This window comes from Haemorhous mexicanus, chromosome 3, assembly GCF_027477595.1.
Source record: "Haemorhous mexicanus isolate bHaeMex1 chromosome 3, bHaeMex1.pri, whole genome shotgun sequence".
Classification (NCBI taxonomy): Eukaryota; Metazoa; Chordata; class Aves; order Passeriformes; family Fringillidae; genus Haemorhous; species Haemorhous mexicanus.
Genome location: NC_082343.1, coordinates 46,472,464 through 46,494,265, shown reverse-complemented (window position 1 = coordinate 46,494,265; position 21,802 = coordinate 46,472,464). Strand labels below are relative to the sequence as shown.

Genomic DNA, 21,802 nt, shown 5'->3' with positions numbered 1-21,802 from the left:
TTTTTTTTCAGTCTGTTGTCTCCACTTCTTGGCTACACATATATTTTTCTTTCTTCTTTTTTTTGCTTCTTTCCCCATGTGTAAGCCCAGTGGGTGGTAGATCTTTTTCCCATGCTTGTTACTACCATCTTGAGAATCTTTTTTCCTAGAAAATGAATTCCTGATGCTGAGAACCTCTCTTTTCCACCACCTGTGTCACATGCGAGCCTTTTTCACTGGCAGTTTCATCCCATTCATTTGTTTTGCCCAAGGCCTAGGATTTTTTTTTCATTCCAGTGTTGCTTTATTTATAATAGATGGCAATATCAAGTAGCAAGCTGATCTCTTTTTTTTTTCCTTATATATTATACTGAGTAGTTAGTAAATCAAATACTGGCTAAATTCCCCAGATTCACTTCATTAAATAGTACCATAAATTGCTGTGATGTAAGGTCAAAATCAAGGTTTTGTCCCTAATGTAAAGTTCTGCTGCAATAACATTTAAAAAAATTTAAAAGCAGTATAAAAAGTGGTGTAATAAGGCTGAAGGTGACATGATTCTGCATACTTGTCACCTAGTCTCATTATTTACTTGATCTAACCTAAATTAATTACTTTGAAGTATCTTGAGGAAAGAACTTCCAAGAGATAAGAGGCAATTCTTTCTTGAAACTTTCAATTGAAAGGAAACCTTAGGTCTCTGCTAGCATTGTTGGCTTTGTGTTGTCCGTGTTGTGTGTTTGCAGTGGTACGAGAGGTGTTTATACTGTTTTGCAACCCACAGAATTAGTGTACAGTGCATCTGTTTTAATTCATGGGTTTGGAACATCTTTCTAAGAAGCTGTGTTGCAAAAGCAGCAACAGTGACAGACTTGGGAATCCATGTGCAATTGTTGCTTTACCCTGATAGTCCCTTTGATTTGCCTGGGGGAGGGAGTTTGAACTTTAAACTCAAACTCTAGTCCTATATTCTTTCTGCCTGAAAAATTGCATATAAATGTTTCTTGTTACTGAGAATATTGTTTCCACCACAATGATTTATGTAGTACTTGTTTAAGCTAACTTTTATTTTAAACCCTTACTTTGCTAGAACTTTTTTAGAGTCAAATGGTGCTGCGTAGGAAGCATAGCTATAATGCATGACTTGGATGTCAGTGCAAACCAGATTTGATGGAAGTTATTATTCCCCCTTGAAGGGAAAGAATGACAGGAAAAAGGTACATGAGGGGTGACACAGTAAAATGTCAACGTGAAATTTTTTTAGGTGGGTATACAGGTGAAGCTGTAGAAGTCAGACAAACTTTTCAGTGTATCTCCAATGCTACTTTTAAATAATGGTGAATGATGTCTGATAGTTAAAAGGGACTTTGAACTGGAAGTATTTTTCTAAGATATTTGACAATGTTACCCAATAATTTTCTTGGTCTCTCCTCCCCATTTCCCACCTTTCCTCAAGAATTTTGTTTCTTCAGACTTGAGACTTAAAAGCGGACGTTAATGATGAGTAACTGATAAGTTACCTGATGAGTAACTGTTGTTTATCCTAAGCTGATCTAACTTGCCTGTTGTCCAACAGGACAAAGTTGTTATTGGAGTTGCTTATGACTGTGTGGACAAGATGGTTTATTGGACAGACATCAGCGGCCCTTCGATCAGCAGGGCCAGCCTGCACGGTGGGGAGCCAACAACCATAATCAAAACAGGTAAGAGCAGAAAATTCTTTCTCTAGGAACTGTATTAGACTTGAATTTAGTAATATGTACTTGTAGGTGTTGCCTGAGCTGACTAAGAGTTGTGGTTATTCATTAATATGGAATACCATTGGAGGGTGATTTTTGTTCTGGCAAGCAAGGTAGGTGCTGGATAGCTGAGATTTTGTGACATGTAGCGTTTTTTTTCTCTCCTGAACTTTACCTGTTAGCTGCCTGCTCTGCTGAGAAAGGACTGGTGAGCATGGAGGCTGAAGAGAACTCCTGCTCTCTCTTCCTTGGCTTGGGAATCAAACAGCTGAAGAGTTGTTAGAAACCATTTCAGCTGTGGTTTTCCCATGCCTGCTAATCAAGTTTGCACGGAAAGTGAGTAAAGCCACCTTGTTTGGTTGGTACCCTTTGTGGTTGTTCAAGGATTTGAGAATGAGACTAGAGGGTATTGTGGAGTTAGTGCTTATCCAGTTTTTATCTTGTTCTTGCATTCTTTCCTTCAAGACTGCTGCTCACTGCAGTCCATGTTCATTTTCATTAGAAGGGTTAAGTGCAAGCCCATGCATCTTGGATGTTAAACCCTGTTATTGAGTGGAAAGGGCTAAGGGGAAGGACAGGTTTAGAGAACAAAGTGGGTGGCTGGGGGAGGTATCATTAAAAAAAAAAACAACAGCAAAAGTAGCTAGAGGCACATTTTAAATACTAGTGTCCTCAAGATCCTAGAACACCTGTGAAGTCAAGGTACTGGAAGAGGTCACCTTTGCTTTGAATTCTTTGCAGACATTGTTAAAAAACTTATTAAATTATTTTAGAAAAATGATCAGCCAGTTATAAAACTCTGCAATAAATTTGGTTTAGTTTTCTTTGGATGTGTAGAGAATCACTGCCTAGACTTTGTCCTTTGGAATAGTTAGTTTGGGAGACTCCATTCAGGCTCTTAGGGACAGCAGATAGATGGGGGTGGCTTGGATCCTAGCGTTGTCCTAGGAAGGAAAAAGTGAGAGTTTAAGGCCGTCCCTAACCATTCCAGCAGCTATGTAGCTTTGTATTTCTATACCACTTGATGGCTGAGGTATTTTATGACTTCTTCCATCCCAACATACTTAATATGAAAGCGAGTCTAACCTGCTGTGCAATCCTGTGCTTGCCTGTGCAACTTAGAAACTCTGCAGGGAAAAGATTTTTGCTTTAGTGATTTTTTTTTCCGAATCTTCACTTTTAAAAATGAGGAAAATTATTATTGCTAAAAACTCTATGTGGATATGAATGTCTTTCTAATGAGAGTGTGTGTAGGCATTAAAATTCTTGCAATGTGTAAAATGTTGGGAAATTATTTGTGAAGGCTTTCAGCTAAATTTGATTGATTATTTAAGGTAATTCAAGATGTTTCAATGCCACATGGAAACCTCATGAATTTTATCTGATTTCTCATGAATTCTGTTGCTTTGTTGGTTGCATAAGATGTGGATGCTTTTCCTGAAGAGACTGGGAGACGTGTTGCACTTTGGTTTTTTTTATGTTAATGGACATTTCAATAAGGATTCAGATCAAAATAATATTAAATATTCAACATTCGAATGTTTATCTTCTATGCAGGTCAAAACTGAAACTCTCAAATTTCATTAAATAGGAAAATGCCTCTCCCTTAGAAGACTTAGGAGAATTTTTTTGTTTTGTTTTGATCTTTGCCTTCTTCCTCCTGTGAGCTCCAGCTGCTTTCTTCAGTTCATGCATATTTCTGTGGAATGTACTACATTTTTAGTTGGCTTTTTATAAAGCTCTTGTGATCCAAGTTGTGCTGCTTTGCAGAAACACTGTTTAATTGTGGAGCCCCATCCAGTTCTCCTTTATCCCTGCAGCTGTGGAGGCTTTCTCAGCTCTGCAGCTGTGGCAGCAGGTTAGGAAGCAGAGCTTTCCTCTGCAGTAATTGCTTAAAGTCTTATCAGCTGTGCGTGTCTGTACAAACCTGCCCTCAGGGACAGAGACTGTGACTGTATCAGGCGTGATGACAATATAGCAGGAACATATTTGTGTCTCTGGAAAGACTGGTGATAAATGAAGCTTTTAAATGTTCCCTTACCCCCCCCTCCATGGGGGATAGTTTTTTCTGGCTCATTATCAACCACACAGAAGAGACATTTAGTTTAGCCTTCTCTAAATCTCCTACATATAGCTGACATAAGGAAATTGAACCAAGGAAACTAGTCAGGGAGCAGGGGCTCCTGGGAATCAGTGACAGCAAATCTTTTGCCTGCTACTGTTTTCTGTTTCCTAAAAGAGACTGGGAGCTCCTCCATTACCATTTAGTCAGTAATTTTCTGATTCCAGACACTGGGGACTGTTGCCACTGTCACTTCAAAATGAGGCCACCCTCAGCAGACTCTTCCATTAGCAGGGAAAGAAGTAGGAACATTTGAGGGTCTGAAGTGTATGTGAGGTGGTTTCTTGCAGCTGACAGGTTTAGCTCCATAGAAGCATTTAGAGAAATAAAGGCCATCAATGTGAAGTCAGTATAACTGAATCCAAGAGCCCTCAGGAGGAGTAAAGAAATGCCTGATTAAAATTTTCTTTCTTGCCCAACACCCCTCCCCTCTGGCCATGAGCTGTGAGTCAGAAACAATGATACATCTTGTTTGTTCCTTTCCACCTCTTCAGCAATTAATATAAACTTAAAATGTCATGTGTACAGATAAAGTGCAATCCACTTGAGTGGGAGAGTGGAGGATGCTTGAGCTATTGTGCAACTGTTACTCACAGCAACATCATAGTAGCAAAGTTAGAGAGCCCTATGTTCTGATGTTCTGGGCCAAGTGCCTTTACTCCAGAAAGGTTGCTTGTGTCACATAATGTTTGTCTAATGGCTGTCAGTAAATCAACCTAAGAATTACAAGAAGGCTAATGGGCTACATTCCATTCAGTGTGTGGATCAGCATTTGAAAGGTGAAGCAGCAAGCTGTTGGGGGTAGGCTTGTCCTCCCCCTTTTGCCCAGCAAGCAACCAGCACACTGCTTGCAGCAGAAGCACTCTCGGGTCTCACCCGAGACAGCGCCTAGGGATACAGCACCTAGGGATACAGCCCCACGCTATTGTGAAGGCAGCTCCCTGCATCGGACGGGGCTCGCAGCAACAGCCAACAGAAAGAAAGAGAGCTGACTCCAGCCGAGGGTATAATCAGGCTTTTATGGCTCTAATAAATTTTCCCGGTTGGAGTCCCGACCCCAGAAATGCAGCAGCTTTTAAGGGGGCAGAGGAAATAGGGGAGGAAACTACCTCTGGACGAATGGGAAACCAGCGGGGAGTGGGATGCAGGGATTGACATTAGGGACAGACCAACGGGAATACATCGAGGGAGGGGTCCTGGTTCCTGATCCAATCACTCGACACTCCAGCTAGAAGTTTCTAGAGGGAAGGGAGGGAGTGCCAAGTGACAGCCAGGGCACCAGGGAGGGATCAAAGGAAAGATTCATATGGCTGGGGGGGGGGGGTGGAAGTGGAGCAGGGATGACAGGCAGTGGGGAGGAGGGCAGAATGAACTAGGCTTGAACCATTGCAACTAAGGGGGGGAAACAGAACAATCCAACATACAAACTGAGAGGGGAACAGAACAACCTAACACAACACAACATCTCCTCCTTTTTTGTTTTAAAAATAAAAAATCAAAAGGAGGTAAACTGAACTTGGTTGTTAAACTCTGAGTCTTGATAAATGTCCCCAAACAAGGAATGGCTCATTGGGGCAGAAGCCCGCTGGACTTCTTCAGCCGATGGTTCTTCTATTTCAAGGCTCACCACTTGGTTGACACTTGGAGGGAGCATCATTTTGTTCATCAGTCTTTTGATCAATCTCCAGAGAATTGAAGAAGCAACTAAAACAATAATAATAACTAAGATAACATAAAATACAGTCTTCAAAACTGACCTGGCCCATCCTGAAAGATCCCATCCCGAAAAAATGTCCCCTAGCCAGTCAGATGTTTCTTTCTTGATGTCGCAGACCATGTCTCACATTTTCTGGATAGCACTTCTTGTGTCCTCGGCCTTAGATGATAAATTGAGACATCAGAGGCCCTCAAATTCCTCACATTGATGGTTGTGTAGCAGGAGCAGGAAATCGAGAGTGGCTCGATTTTGGAGCGTCGCCTTCCTTGTAATTTCTTCGTCAGATAGGAGGTCTGCTAATGCAGTTGATGTAAGATTGGCTTGTTTAGCCACCCAACACTCGAAGTGGGCCAATTCACCTAGAGCTTTGGCTGCTGACACCCAAGGCAAAAACACGTTGATCGCAACCCCTTTTGGCTTTGACCAATGAATAATTTCAGAGTCACACTCTGGATCAAGATTTTGAAGGTCCCTTTTGGTACGGACCAAATCGAGTGTGACATTCTTCATCTTCCAATTGTGAATTTGGGTTTTGTTGGGGGTAAACAGCGTCAATTGTCCAAATGTGCAAGGGCCTCCTATCAGGCAAGAGGGGATGCCTGCCCATGCTCGGTCTCCGCAATTAAAAAACACTCCATGGAGCAAAGTTAAAGGTTGGTAGTAAATCTTGGAGACCATTTCCATTTGTGCCACTACTTCACACCAGCGGATACCAGTGTATTGCTTTTTCCACTGGCGTACAAACGTATAGGATTTGTTGGGGAGACTTGGGGAAGATATAAATTGAAAGCAAAGGGAAGCACTGGTGGAGCCGAGCAATTCGAATTCTATGGGTTCAGAATCCAGCGGGACCAGCCTGCGGATTCCGTTTCTCTATCTTTTGGGTTCAAGCCAGGGGAGCGGGCAACCTTTTGGGGAAGCAGGGGAGCAAGGGTGACGTTGAGGGGAGAAGGGATTTCATTTGGAGAGAGAGGGATCCGGATTCCCACAAAGCAGGACTACATAGGGTCCTCTGCTGACGCCGTGTTTAGACAGATGTGATCTTGGCCGAGGAATTGTGCCAGGGTCAACCAGACATTCGCTTTGGGTTGGGGAACAATTCACGGGTCTGAAGGTGGTAAGAGGGACCAAAACACTGCCACAAGGATGGTGAAGGCAGTGAGGGATGGAGCCATTGGGTCAGGGTCACTGAAATGAAACAGAAATAAGTTAAAGAACTAAAATTAAAAGGTCTCAGCTTGATTCACATATGTCAAGGTCTGCTTCAAAAGGCTTGCGCTTCCTCCTCCAACAAGCCTCCTCTACCTGAGCTACAGCATCGACTGCAGACGCCCTTTTGGGAAGGAAAGGCTTGACCCACTTAGATGGAACCCATTTTGGACCTGAGGGAGTGGACATGCAAGCATATCCCCTTCCCCAGGTCACGAGGTCAAAAGGCCCTTCTGTTTTCCAGGTCTCCGGATCTTTAACAAGAACCGGGGGCCTGGCTTTCAGGTGCAGCTGCTCATGATGACCAAAGTGCCTAACTATGGGTGGATCAAGATTATCAAAGGAACAATTTAAAAAGTTCATTGTAAAAAGCGCCTTGGACAGTCTGACTTTGGGGGACTCCACCTTCACTGCCGTACATTGTTGTTCCAGAACTCTTTTTAGGCTCTGGTGGGTCCTCTCCACCACAGCTTGGCCTGCTGGGGAATAGAGGATGCCAGTTTTGTGCTCTATCCCCCATTGCTGCAGGAACCTCCTGAATTCCCTGGATTTATACGCTGGGCCATTGTCCGTTTTGATGACCTTGGGGATGCCCAGCACAGCGAAAGCTTGTATGAGATGTTTTTCTGTGTCAATGGCTTTCTCTCCTGTATGGGCAGAAGCATTAACCGCACTGGAGAAAGTGTCCACCGAAACATGGACATAACTCAGTCTGCCAAAGGATGGAACATGGGTCATGTCCATCTGCCACACTTCACAACTGGACAACCCTCTGGGGTTGGCGCCAGAACAGATGGATGGTAGTTGATGGGACTGGCACTGTGGACATGTTGCCACGATCGCCTTGGCTTGTTCACGTGTAAGTTGGAATTGGCGAACAAGGCCAGGGGCGTTTTGATGGAACAGCTGGTGGCTGATCTTAGCTTGAGCGAACACATCGGGAAGTGGGGCCATCTGAGCTGGCGCAGCAAGGGCATCAGCTCTTCGATTACCCTCCGCAATGAACCCCGGCAGGTTGGTGTGTGACCTGACATGCATCACAAAAAAGGGTTGCTCTCGGCGGGAAACTAATGTGACAAGTTTTGAGAGCAAATTAAACAATGGAACATTGGACACTTCTTGCAAGATGGCATTTTCTGCTCTGGACACTACACCAGCTACAAAAGACGAATCTGTGACCAAATTAAATGGTTCTGAGAACTTCTCAAAGGCTCTGACGACTGCGTCAAGCTCAGCTACGTGAGGTAATCCCTCTACCTCAGTGATGTCAGCCTCCCACTGCTGAGTTTGAGGATCCTTCCAAGTCATCACTGACTTGTGGGATGCTCCGGACGCATCAGTAAACACAGTCAAAGCCTTCAGAGGGGTTCGACTCTGGACACTCTTTAATGATAAAACAAATTGGACATCCTGATTAAAAATTTTGTGGGCCGGCTGATCAACAGCAATTTGGCTGGTGTAGCTGTCCAAGGCAAATTGCAACATTTCATTTTCGCGGAGTAATTTTTCAAAAGTGTCCAATTTAAACTGGCCTGCTTTCAATTGGATGGGGATGTGAATGCAGCCAAAATCACAACCTGCAAGCTCCCTGATCCGCAATCTTGCTTTGCGGATCAGTTCTGCCACCAGCTCTTGTGGCAATGTCATCCTTTTGGACCGATGGTGGCTGAGGAAGACCCAGTCTATAATCAAGAGAGAGTCTCCTGAGCCTTGGTCCTTGCCCTTAACAGACTCGTCCCACTGGAGAATCATGCCATGAAGATGTGGTAGCTTCCCTAAAATGATCAACTTGAATGGCAGACCCGGTTGGTATCTGTGGGCCTGCCTGGTGGAAATTGACTTTTGGATCTTCTCCAGTGCAGCCTCTGCCTCTGGGGTAAGAGACCTAGGACAACTAAGCTCCTCTCACCCTTTCAATAAATCGAAAAGGGGGGCTAAGTCGTCAGTTGGAATGCCTAGCCAAGGCCTTACCCAGTTCAAAGACCCACACAGCTGGTGGACATCTGCCAATGTCTTGATGTTAGTTTTAATTGCTAATTTTTGCGGAACAATGGTCCGCTTACTAATCTCCAAACCCAAGTACTTCCAGGGTGGCATCCATTGAATTTTGTCTTCTTGGAGCTCGAATCCTGCAGCAATCAATGCATTGATTGTCAGGTCAAGCGCATGGGTAAGTATGTCGTCTGTTGGAGCACAAACAAGAATATCATCCATATAATGAAAAATTATTGCGTCTTTGGCTGTCTCATGAACTGGGGACAGCAAGGAAGCTACGTACCATTGGCAGATGACTGGACTGTTCTTCATTCCTTGGGGTAAAACATGCCAATGGTAGTGCTTCCTTGGGGCTTCACGGTTGATGGTGGGGAACCGTGAAGGCGAAATGCGGGGCATCATCAAGGTGTAGAGGAATTTGGAAGAAACAATCTTTAATGTCTACGACTGCCAAATTCCAATTTCGAGGGAGCATCGTCGGGGATGGCATCCCTGGTTGGAGGGGACCCATGTCTTGAATAACATTATTAATTTGGCGGAGGTCGTGGAGGAGTCGCCACTTATCTTTATTGGGCTTTTTGATGACAAACACTGGGGAGTTCCACTCTGACATGGTCTCCACCAGGTTGCCTTTGCATAGCTCCTCCTCAACAAGCTCATTGAGTGCCTTCAATTTTTGCTTATTGGGCGGCCACTGCTCTACCCACACTGGTTCATCAGTCTTCCAATTCAATTTATGGATAGGGCGCTCTTCAGTGACTGCTGCTCAAAAAACTTGAGGAGCTGCTGGAAGGTCAATTTTGGCTCCCCATTGGGTGAGAAGGTCCCTCCCCCACAGGGGTTCCGTATAATCTAAGACGAATGAGCGTACTGACGCCAATTGCTCATCCGGCCCCTTAATTTGCACGACACTCTTAGATTATTGTGCCAATTGGATGCCTCCAACACCTTGAATGCGTCCAGTCACGTCCTGCAACTCCCAATGCGACGGCCACTCCCGAGAGGGAATGATCTTCACATCTGCCCCTGTGTCCAAAAGTCCCCGCAGAGTCTTATGGTCCCCACCCCTAGAAAGGGAGCAAGTAAGGTGTGGCTTCTCTCGGCCTAAGACTTGGGCCCAGGCAACTGTGTGAGTGTCCTGTGAATTGGTGCCAAATTGCTCTAGGCTCCAGGTCAGCTCAGGCACTGGAATGGTCTGAACTAAAATTTGACCCCTTCGCAGGAAGATGGGGGGACGGACACAATACAACCCTAGTGAAAATTTTTTGGGATCTGACGTCAACAGACCTGGGACGATACTAAGTTCTGGTGGTGTGAATTTTGTGTCTCCAACAACAACATACAGCTGACTTCTTTCCAAGTACCTGGCAACTCTGGACACACGCTCACAAGATGGAAGTTGGTGTCTCTGATGTAAAAGGGCTCGGTCAGCTGCACCCTGAAAGGGACAGTTTTAGAAACAGTTGTTAAAATTGGCTTGGGCTGAATACAGTCTAGACACGTCAAGTCCGGTAAGGAATAGTCACAATTGGCTGTGGTCACAGGCGGGCTTGGCTTGTTTCTTCCCTTTCTCTCCCTGCATAATGCTATTAGTCCTGCCTTATTTGTATCTTGGTGCAGGGAGGAACTGCGCTCAGAAATCAGTTTTTTGGTTGCATGTTTCCCTGCGCTCTCTGTGCCTTTCTGAATTCAAAAAAATTAAGTCTTAAAGGACAGTCTGGCATCCAGTGCCCAAGTTTCCCACACAGATGGCAGGGAGCGGCTCTCCTCTGGGCTGGTCCTGGGGTGCGGGGGTGCGGCTGATGGTCGACCGGTGGGGCTGAATCTGCAGGCAAGGCGTCAGCAGCGTCGGCAGCAGCAACTCTCCGGGGTGGCTGTCTGGTCTTCAGGTCAAAGTCCACAGGCGAAATGGTGACCTTGCGAGCACACACTTCCAACATGTGGTGCCGGGTGGGAGGAGGATCCAGAGGCAGGCTGAAGATGGCTGCCGTGCATGCTGGATTGGCATTGGCAAAGGCTACTTCCTTAAGAATTTCAGCTTTGGCTTCCTCACTCTGCACCTGAAGATCAATTGCCTTGCGGAGGCACTCAACAAAGACAACAAACTGTTCATCTGGTAGCTGAAAAATCTTAGAATATGTTAAATGCAGTGCTGCCGGCTTAAGTACAAATAAAGCTTTTTCTTCTGCCTTTGCACTCTCTCTTAAAACTTTGGGAGGAATTGTGCGTGCCTGTGATGGGACATCGGCCCAATTTCCCAACCCACAAAGATGGTCGGTGGAGATTGTCCCCCCATCAAAATCGTGCCCAGTTCGGGGATTGTCCCAGAGTAATGGTAAAACTCCCATGATTTCTTTTTTCCATGCTGCTTCCCACATAACAAACTCGGTTGGGTTTAGCAGGCATGAAAAAAGCCGCCGCAAGTCAGCAGGGGTCACATCTGATGCGGTTAGGGTGGCCCTCAGGATTCCCCGGAAGTACTCACTCTCCCGGGAGAAATCCTTTTGGGCTTTGCACAGCTCTTTGATGACATGATGTGGGAAAGGGGTCCACTGAGCCTGAGCTCTCCCTTCCCTCTCAGGATGGTAAGTGACAGGAGCTGCTGTAGGGATGGAAGCCGGCTCCGGGTCCTGGGTCTCCACCTCCACCCCCCCGGACTCCAAAGCGTGGGAACCAGAAGGCGGGGCATGGGAACCAGAGCTGAGGAGGAGGAGTGGCTGGGAAAATGGGAGGAGATTTCAATTTCCTGTGACTCCACCTCAAGGGAGTGGTAAGAGGGCGGAGTTTGGGAGGGGGGAGGAGGAATGGGAGGAGCTGAGGGAGGAGCTGAGGGAGGAGCTGAGGGAGGAGCTGAGGGACAGGAAGGGGTTTTTTGAGGAGTGAAAAGGATTATGGGGAGAAGAAATGGAAAAGGAGGGAAAAGCCATGTGGCTTCCACCATCTTGAGTTCCATGGGAGCCATGTTGGGGAGGCAAACAAAACTGAACTGAGGGTCTGCGAACTGGGGATTTTCTAACTGGGGGAGAGGGGGAAGGAGAGGAACCCCAGAGAGTCTGGCCAGGACTCTTCGGGCAAGGGGATGGGGAGCTTTGAGGGGAGCCAGGGGAATGGTGGACACCCTGCACTGTGCTGGAGCGAGCTGCTCCTCTCAAAATCCCACCTTTAGTGCGAGCAGGGGAGGGAAGAGGGCTAGGACAAGGGGTACAGGTAGAACTGGGTACTAAACTTAGTGAGGATGGCTGTTTTCGTAATCTGGGGGCAGACTGCAAAATAAGTTTAATTTGGGAAGCCCAAAATGTATTTTTAAGAGGAGAAGAGTCTCCTGACTTAACCAAATCTTGTAATTTGTAGGTGACAACTCCCCAGAAACCTGGGTCATAAATTTTGTCAGGAGAAACCTCTGAAAGTGAGAAAACAGCCAGCTCACTAACTTCTTTAACTCCCTTTTTTGAACTTGAACACCACTCCCTGCAAGGATTCCCACAACTTGGATAAAAGCTCTCTTCTGAGTTGCAGACAAGCTAGCACCCATTATGAGGATTTTACGGGGTGCAACTTAGTCCACCCACTGCCCCAGGAAAAGGCTAAAGAAAAGAAAGCAAGAGCCCCACGCCAGACTCTGTCAGAAAAAGAAAGCTGCGCAGCGAGGTGCTTTTAGGCACAGAGAAAAGGGACTGAACAAAAGTCCGTCGAGAAGAACTAAAAAGGCAGGGCAAAAAGAACACTTACCAAATCTGGCGAGGACCAAAAAAAAACTTGGGTTCAGTGGTTCTATTGGAGGAACGACTCCTTTGGGTGCTAGGAGCTGCCGTTCCCGATCCTCAGGGAGAGCCACCCACCAGAAAGGGGTCTGCTCAACCTAAAGGTAGTTTGCCAGCCAAGGCTCCAAGTAGAAATCCAGAGGCAAAGTCTAAAAGATCCACAAGTCTCGTCCGTGGGGTCCGGGGATGCCCTCGGGCCCCCACGTTGGGCGCCAAACTGAAGCAGCAAGCTGTCCGGGGGAGGCTTGTCCTCCCCCTTTCGCCCGGCAAGCAACCAGCACACTGCTTGCAGCAGAAGCACTCTCGGGTCTCACCTGAGACAGCACCTAGGGATACAGCCCCACGCTATTGTGAAGGCAGCTACCTGCATCGGACGGGGCTCGCAGCAACAGCCAACAGAAAGAAAGAGAGCTGACTCCAGCCGAGGGTATAATCAGGCTTTAATGGCTCTAATAAATTTTCCCGGTTGGAGTCCCGACCCCAGAAATGCAGCAGCTTTTAAGGGGGCAGGGGAAACAGGGGAGGAAACTACCTCTGGACGAATGGGAAACCAGAGGGGAGTGGGATGCAGGGGATTGACATTAGGGACAAACCAATGGGAATACATTGAGGGAGGGGTCCTGGTTCCTGATCCAATCACTCGACGCTCCAGCTAGAAGTTTCTAGAGGGAAGGGAGGGAGTGCCAAGTGACAGACAGGGCACCAGGGAGGGATCAAACGAAAGATTCATATGGCTGGGGGGCAGGGGGGGATGGAGCAGGAATGACCGGCTGTGGGGAGGAGGGCAGAATGAACCAGGCTTGAACCGTTGCAACTAAGGGCGGGAAACAGAACAATCCAACATACAAACTGAGAGGGGAACAGAACAACCTAACACAACACAACAGAAAGGTGCTTTTTTTTTAACAGCTGGCTGGTATAAAGGGTCACTTTGCCTCTTTTGGTGAATGACCATGTAAAATTATTTCCCTTTTTTTGGAACTGAAATTGAATGAAAATAGACTTTTTTTTTTTTTTTAACTTGTACTTTGGCTTCCTTAAATTCCTCACAGCCTGCCTGCTCTTTTTCAATGAAACCTTGAAAAAAACAGAGCAGTTTCTCATAGTGGCTGAATTAGGCTTTATAATTCTTTTCTGCATCCTGCATCCAAGTTAGAAATTACTGATGCTAGAGCAGTAAGGTCATTATCTGCTATTTCCTGTTGCTTTTGGAACAGCTAACTGTCCAAGAAAAACTGTGCTCATACTGTGCTAAAATGTGTTCCAAAAAGAATAGCTCTGCAAAAACAAAGAACTGGATCTAGATTGCATCAGTTAGTTAATGTCATTGTCTCTGGTGTTTAGAGTTTAATTTGTTTAATTGTTGCATCATTTAGCTCAAATTCTGTTGTCATAGGGGTACTGTGTATGCTGGCACTAAAGAAGGAGAAATATTAAGGGTTATAAAATCCATTTTATGGCCTTCTAAGTATGGTAGAATAACATTTTAACATCTGCTGTTCCTTTCTCTGTTATAAACACTATGTTTGCCCCTCCAAGTACAATTTCTTTGTGTGGCGAGTTTGTTCTGCATGGAACTTTTCATTTTATGTCTTTATGAGAGTTTTGAGTATTTAAACTTTCAGGTAAAATGCATGTTCCTCTTCCAATATAAAGTAGCTTTTGTTGGACCACAGCCAGAACACTGAAGAAAACTTATCTCTTTTAAAGGTTGTCCTTATGAAGCATTGAGGCTGACAGAGTGTATTGGGAATAAATATAATGCCTGGGAATGTTCTTCTCTGTTCTCCTGCAGACTTGGGAAGCCCTGAAGGGATAGCTGTAGATCATCTTGGTCGCAACATCTTCTGGACTGACTCTCAGCTGGATAGAATAGAAGTGGCCAGGCTGGACGGGCGCCAGCGTCGCATCCTTTTTGACACTGGTTTGGTGAACCCCAGAGCAATTGTTGTGGATCCTGTGAGAGGGTATGGATGTGTTGTCAAGAAATGTGTGCAAAGCTTGATTTTATTTATCTGTTATTTAATGACCTGTGTTCCATGCAGAACCCCAGTGATGGAGTAAGGCTCTGGGTTCAGGTCAAGCATCATGGACTTCCATCTTATAGTAAATTGTGTGTGTGTTAAGGAGTAACAACAAAGGTGCCATTGAGGGGCCATGCATATTCTCAGGCACAGAATGTACATCCAAGGGAAAAAAATCCTACCATTAAAAAATGGCTATTAGTAGTGAAACATCAGAGAGTTAATGGCCTTCTCTGGGGATCTCTGCTGAGAATAAACTACTCTGATTCCATTGTGTGTTGCTTACTTGGTACACTGAAAAGAAAAATATTCTTTCAAATGTGTCCCAAATGTATGCCAAATATTCTTGCTTTAGCCTGAGCAGACATGATGGGAAGTGAGATGAAGAACTCGAAATGTAGATGTACATTTTGAACAGCCCTCAGAACTGTTGCAATATAGGTCTTTTTGGCTGGCATTTTGATCATAAGCTAAACAATGGAAGGAGAGCATTTCTTCCTGTGTCTGTGCTTGCTCCTTTTGTTTTTAATGGAAGTATATTTGCTACACTTTTACTACACTTTTTGGACTTCTATATCAAAGTGCAATATGGCCCTTCTTATTTATTTATATGATTTAGGGGCTGTGTGTTACTTATGTGTTCTTAGCACTTTCTTAATTACAACAATCTTTTGAGATAAGTCCTTGTCTTAACTCTAGCCTTTTTCTTCTTCCTAAGAAACTTGTACTGGACTGACTGGAACAGAGAAGCTCCTAAAATTGAGACTTCATACATGGATGGCACAAACAGAAGAATTCTTGTGAAAGATGATCTAGGGTTACCAAATGGACTGACATTTGATCCTTATTCCTCAATGCTGTGCTGGGTAGATGCAGGTAAAGGAGGGCTAAAATATTTCTTCGTAATAGTAGTAGTGTAAGTATGTCCAATCCTGAAATTATGCACAGCCATAGCTTCTGGCTTTAATGATTTATTCATTACTTTTCACATGAGACTGTGTGCAAGCTGAAGGATTTCAATTCTGATCACAGGAATGCAACACATCTATGTTTATATGTCTTGTGTGTGGCTATTTTTTTTTAGGTAGTGCTTAGGGCTTTGTAGAAGTTCTTGGTTTAAGACTAGGGAACACCACAGATTTATCTAATCTGCCTTACAGAATGTCATCCTGGCACTATTGTTTTAAGGCCTGTAACCTGAGGCCCAGTCTGGCTTATATTTGACTGAAGCAAGTCTTGAAAAAACAATGCACACAAAAGATCAAGGGATCAAAGTTCTGCCACAAACCCATTGTTAGTTTTGTGACAGTGAGTGGGGGGGAAGTGTGCTTTTAATTGTCATTTAATTTTTATCTTTTGGGATCTTGCTGTCTTTCACCCTGTAGACTCTGGCAGGGATGTCCTCCTGTGGAGGTGCTTTTACGCTTCAGGTCACCTTTCAAATTTGGATAAACTAAAATGGCCAGGCTCTCTTTTTCACTGTAAAACACTTTCTCCAAACTTCAGTTTTCTGCTGTCTCTGGTTACTTTCTCTCTTCCAGTCTTGTTCTCACATTTGCATCTTTTCCTTTTTTGTCTAATTCTGAAACACATTACTTAGGAAAAACCTACAGGTGTTTACATTCATTAGCAGTGTTCCCAGCCTGCAGTTCCTTTGCAGCTAGACCTTTTTGCACTCTGTTTGCATCTATGAGTTAGATGTTCTTCCTGCAGTCTCACCTTCATGGCCCAACCCAACAACTATGTCAGGAACATGCTCACCAAACAAACTTCTCAAAAATGTTTTCCAGAGGAGGTGGAACCAGGTAGTAGCTGAAGTATCCCTCCAGAATGGAGGAGGTCTTCTGTCAGCTTCCACACCAACCCAAGGATTCTGGAATCCATAGCAGGAATCTCAGCTTGTGAGCATTGGCCATGGCTGCATGGGACATGTGTGTTTCTTTAACTTCAGTGCTGTGCTGAGCAGCATTAGCACTGGAGTATTTATCTGTTCAGTTTTTGGCACATGCACACATGTGACACGGAGGAAGGCTTTGACTAAGCAGCACACTGAAAGTTTTCCAGGACTTTCCACCCTGTTCATGCTTGCATATTTGTGCTTGTCTTTCATCCCTGATGAGAGCTCTCTTGTTTCAATTCAAAGGCTTAATTGTTTCACTACATACAGGTACCAAGAGGCTGGAATGCATGAACCTTAATCAGCTTGGTAGACGAAAGATTGTTGAAGGGATTCAGTATCCTTTTGGTGTTACAAGCTATGGGAAGAATTTATACTATACAGACTGGAGAAGGTACATTATCTGCTAAAGAAATTATGGAGTACTTTTATCTTTTTTTTTTTTTTTCTCCCTGGTAGAAACTGAAGTATATACTGCATTTCTCATGCCTGACCTCTCACACATTCCTGTTTTGTTGCTTTCCTGGCAATAGCTGATGCAGGGTGGAGTGGATATGTAGAGTTGACCTATTGATGCTGCCAGTTAACTGAGTTTTCACTTTTTAGCGTAGTGATTTGTCCTTGAAGAAAATGCTTTTAACACTGAACATTCTTGGGAAAGGAGTGGGCAGTAACTTGTTTCTCTTACAGCAGCTGCATTGTAGAGGTCAGACATTTCATCACTCTCAGCTTTCTATGCCCTTTATTATATGAATGTTCAATCACAAATAAGGGAAAAAAGTGTTCACTGTCTTGATGACACTTTCTTTATTGCAAATGCTCTAAAATGTTGCCATATAAACAAGACTTAGAGGTTTCACTTCTGGAAAAAAATCCAATTCCTGAATTTTAAAATAAATTTTTTTGCTTGATATAAATGGTTTTATGGGCTCTATCAGCAGACTTACCCAAATGCCTCTATCAATTGCAGAAGCAGTAGCTATTACTGTGGGAGAATTTCCTAGTTAGAAAGAAACATCTGGGAAGTGCTATTCTAGAACAGGCTTGAGGAACAGCATGCTGCAGGTCTGTCACTTGACTGCCCTTTTATATGTAGGAAGGAAGGATGGCTTATGACTAGCTATATTCCTTCTGGAGATCAGGCTCCACATCATTTTCCATAGTTGTTATGCTTAATAGCTGCAATACCACAATACTTGTCAGAGGAGCAAAATGTGAAAAGTGTGCCAAAACTACTAACACATACATCCCTCCTGTAGAGGGACACTGTGTTGTACTGGAAATACCTTCAAAATTATTACGGTGTCTCCCTGATAAATTTCTGCCTAGAGTGAAGATCATAACATACTAGGTTTGTCCAGGAAAGGTGATGTCTTGGCGAATTTTACTTCTGGTATCTTTTCCTAATTGTGAAAAAGAAGCAACTTCAAATTTTTCTCCACTTTTGGTTTTGTTTTGGTTTGTTTTTTTTTGACTGGTTGGTTGGGTTTTTTGTTATTTTTTGGGGGGGGACTTCTTTTGGTGTTGTTTTGTTTTCCCCTACACTTCCACCTTCATCTCACTTCTGTATATTTTCTTCTTCGTGTGGCAGGGATGCTGTTGTAGCAGTGGATCGCACTATTTCATTAGAAAATGATAACTTCCAGCCTCACAAGCGCTCACGACTCTACGGAATCACCACAGCCTTTGCTCAGTGCCCAGGAGGTAATCCAGATGATTCTTGAGTTTTTACAGCTGTGTAACACTTTACTGCATAAATGAACTTAGTAGCAGCTCCCATTTTATAAGCTGCAAACCGATTTGGGTAGTGAAGATTTATGTTAGTGCTTAGATTTCTGTTTAGTAAGAAATTAAAAACCCCCTAGTTCCTTTTCCATAAAAGCAGTTGTTGTAGTTCCCACGTGAAACAAGAACTGGAGGGGGAGAAGGGGTCTGTTCTACCCTTTGTGAAAGGATGTGAATGATCAAGATGGGCATCTGACCTAGCAGAAATGCTAATGTATCATCTTCTAAATTGAATTGCTATATTCGTGGCTAAGGCCTTATTCACTTATTAAGTTTTAACTACAGAAATATTATGGTCTTCCAGATGTCCTTAATAAGATCCAGTGTTTTTCAAAATGGAATGTTCAGAAAACAGCAGGTGGGAGAGTGGCTGGACTGAGCTGGCCCTTCTGCTTTGTTGAATGTGAAGTTTTCCAGATACACTATTGAAAGGAGGAAGAGAGGAAGCTGATACCCTTGAAATATAACTTGTTTTTTGTGAAGCAGCATCACTGTGCAGTTATGTTGTTCTTAGCAAATCACAGGAGAAGCATTTGCTGTTTTTTTAACAATATGGCTGGAATTATAGGAGTTGTGCTATTTTTACTTTGGGACTAAAAAAACCCTTAGGATAGTTTCTTTTCAAATTACTCAATATATGCAATAAAAAACAATTTACTGGAGGTTTTGGCTCAGAGCTTAAAAATACATACAAATGTCATAATTAAGAAATCAGTTTTATTGTTATTCCTGATTAATTCACTGATCCATTTTGTTAGGGAGTGTAAAATTTGACAATATTGTGTGCTCTGAGTATATGCTTATACCTATAATATTCAGAATCTTGGTGTAATTTCTTTCTGTGTCTTATGCCTATTTCAAGTGGTTTTCTGGATGGATGCCTTTCTTCTCTGATCCACTGCTTCTGGCTCTGGCTTCTCTTTCATTTCACTCTTTAATGTTAACACTTTCCCAACCACCCAATTCATTTGTGTTTATTTTCATGGACCATTCCTCGTCTTTGTACGATTGGTATCTGAGGATGATGTTCTGTAGCATTTTGGACTTTGTCCCCACATTGCATTTCTCTATTTACTCACTCACTTCTCTTCATTCTAATATCTGTGACCACGTGGCCAGTTTATGAAGGGCATTTTAGGAACAGCCCACTTGATTCATGTTGCCTCTTTCACTCTGATATCTTGATCTTTCTTTCATGTGAATGTCAAGTTGACACAAGGGATACGGTGACTCTTATCTCCCCAAAGCATAGTTTTCTTCCACTCCTAATCCCATTGTGGCTTGTTTCCCTAGTGTAGCCATAAATCTTAATGTCTCTTGAGCATGTCTGTTTCAGATTTTATTGTGGGTGTGCATTTGTTTCTCTCTAAGGTTTTGTATCTCTGGTTTTCTTCCAGGACATAACTACTGTACGGTGAATAATGGTGGTTGTACTCACCTCTGCTTGGCTACCCCAGGAGGCCGTACTTGCCGCTGCCCTGACAACACAGTTGGAGTAGATTGTATAGAAAGAAACTGAGCATTAAAATAAGCTTCAGAGCAGCAGACACCTTTGGAAATGTGCTGTAAACAATTCACTCCTATCGACACAATCAGGCCCTAAAGATAAGTGCTCCATGCTGCTAACAGCAAGCCACTATGCACATATGCAGACACACACGCACACACACACACAGAAGCTGTTTTTGTAGCAGTTAAGTAAGACAGAGCTGCCCAGGTTGGATCCAAATTCACCTTATTCCTTGTAAAATTATCTCTTTGCTTTTAAAGGTAAATGTGGAGGCCTTATTTGTATCTGCCCCAGACAAGGAGGATGTTTCTCTTGGCAAAATTGAAGTAACAAAACACAGAACAGAGTAACGAGAATGGAACTACTCAAATCCTGAGACTGAATTGTACCTTGGAGTGAGCAGCTGCAGTTTTCTGCAGAAGTGGTATGGTTAGCCCATCATATATGTGGCTGGGCTTATCTCTAGCTGAGAAATAATCCGGGGGTCCCCAGGCTGAACAGATGAAGGGGAATACCCAGTAATAGCACATATTTACTGCTCAACCATGTTCCATCTCCCTACCAGTCCTTCCACTTCAAAAACTTGAATATCAACTTTTGACTTCTGTACTACAGAAGTATTTTATGCATCTGTTGTAAGGATTATAATTCTCACCCTGGCTCATGTGATCCTTTTCTACAGCACATGATTTGTTATAGATAATCAACACTGTTTAGTGGATATATTTGAAGTTTTTGTTAGGTTTTAAGAGATTTATCTTTCTTCTATTTGAGGTGGATTCCTGAGTAGTTCCCTTAAATCCACTAAACAAAATTTAGATATTTTGAACAATTGCTGATAGGTCATCAAAGAATGGATGTTGATTCATTGGGAGGCAAGTGGTTTTAGAGAGATAGTCACAATTGTTTTCTGAGAGGTTTTGAAATAGTATTTCTGTGTTTGATCCTCTAAGCCTCAAAGTGGTCTCTGAATTCTATCTTAGCAATCTTTCTTCTTTAGCAAACCATGCCATGTCTTTTTATAGACCATAAGAAACCATGGCAGTCAAAATCTGATTTTCAGAAAGCTCACCTGGTTTGGTGCTTAGAAGAAAAAAATATGCTGATGCCCCCCGTTTATGTGCCTGTGTTCAGGAACAGCAAAAACTGTGTTCTGAAAATCAAAGTGAAGTTGATGTTTTCATCATCACCAGTAAGTTTGGAGAGGGAAAATCTAAATGCATACTTATGTCAAATTAGCAGAATAAATCTGGAAGTGAAGTTTGGTTTCCCCACTGTATGTTGGGAAGGAAGCTTGCCTGCAAACCAACCTGTGGCAGAGCAAAACAGGGCTTGTGAGGCTCTTGCCAGAGCCCATTTCACTGTGTGTCATGATCAGAGCAGTAAGCTAACATCCCATTTCCTCGCTCCCTCTTCAGACACAATGGTGACATTTTTAAACAGAGCCAATTCTGAGTCTTAACTGTGTGACATCTTCCTCTTTACTTGTATATTTATCATAAAATAACAAAACATATAAACATTTTAAAGATCTTTTTGTATAACTTTTTATAACTCTTAATTCATTCTATTCATACACTTAATCAGGTATGTCTTACTGTAAATATCAAAAATTTGTTGAATTGAAGGTGCTTGATAATTCTTTCTCCAGAAGTATTCACATATCTGGTGAAATATTAAAGTTTACACTCTGTACAGGTATCTACAGTACAGTCAATAAAAATGGTTGGTTTTTATTTTCTATAAAAAATAATGTCATGCTTGCAGAAGGAAGTGATATGTGGTGTCTCAGATATATTTTCTTGTTGTATTCTGGGTTTTAGCTAACTCATATCTAGTGATGGTACTTCTCTTCCAAGATGCAGCATCACAGGGAGAAAAACTGCTGTTGGGGCTTTGTATTCTGGAAGCAGTAGGATACTTCAAGACAAATACATATGAGAGTGCTTGAAGAGCAGTGGGCCTTCAAATCAGGTTGTTTTGGCTGAATCTTTTGACTGGCTGTAAATTCTTGTTAACCTTTGTCAAGTAAGCATAATTCAGTTATCCCATACTTCAGACTTT

General features: G+C 43.4%; 1 protein-coding gene and 1 long non-coding RNA gene across 4 annotated transcripts in view; one reads left to right on the top strand and one right to left on the bottom strand.

Annotated features, from left to right (window-relative positions):
* The window catches only part of NID1 (nidogen 1), a 52,044-nt gene extending 30,553 nt beyond the window's left edge, over nucleotides 1–21,491 (top strand). Inside the window, exons 15-20 of one of the 3 annotated variants that reach the window (XM_059841647.1) lie at nucleotides 1,556–1,682; nucleotides 14,318–14,489; nucleotides 15,265–15,422; nucleotides 16,714–16,837; nucleotides 18,035–18,147; nucleotides 19,626–21,491. In XM_059841647.1, the coding sequence (XP_059697630.1) occupies nucleotides 1,556–1,682; nucleotides 14,318–14,489; nucleotides 15,265–15,422; nucleotides 16,714–16,837; nucleotides 18,035–18,147; nucleotides 19,626–19,747 (816 nt within the window). In that variant the 3' untranslated portion in view covers nucleotides 19,748–21,491. Of the gene's footprint in view, nucleotides 1–1,555; nucleotides 1,683–3,275; nucleotides 3,472–7,010; nucleotides 10,971–14,317; nucleotides 14,490–15,264; nucleotides 15,423–16,713; nucleotides 16,838–18,034; nucleotides 18,148–19,625 lie in introns of those variants that run through there. The other 2 variants (XM_059841648.1, XM_059841649.1) reach the window with 2 other exon arrangements.
* Nucleotides 4,841–13,257, bottom strand: LOC132324971 (uncharacterized). The gene is made up of 3 exons (XR_009485803.1): nucleotides 12,491–13,257; nucleotides 10,126–10,199; nucleotides 4,841–6,745 (listed from the first exon to the last, which is right to left on the bottom strand). It is a non-coding gene; the product is annotated as an uncharacterized LOC132324971 (long non-coding RNA).
* Nucleotides 21,492–21,802: the final 311 nt, after the last annotated feature.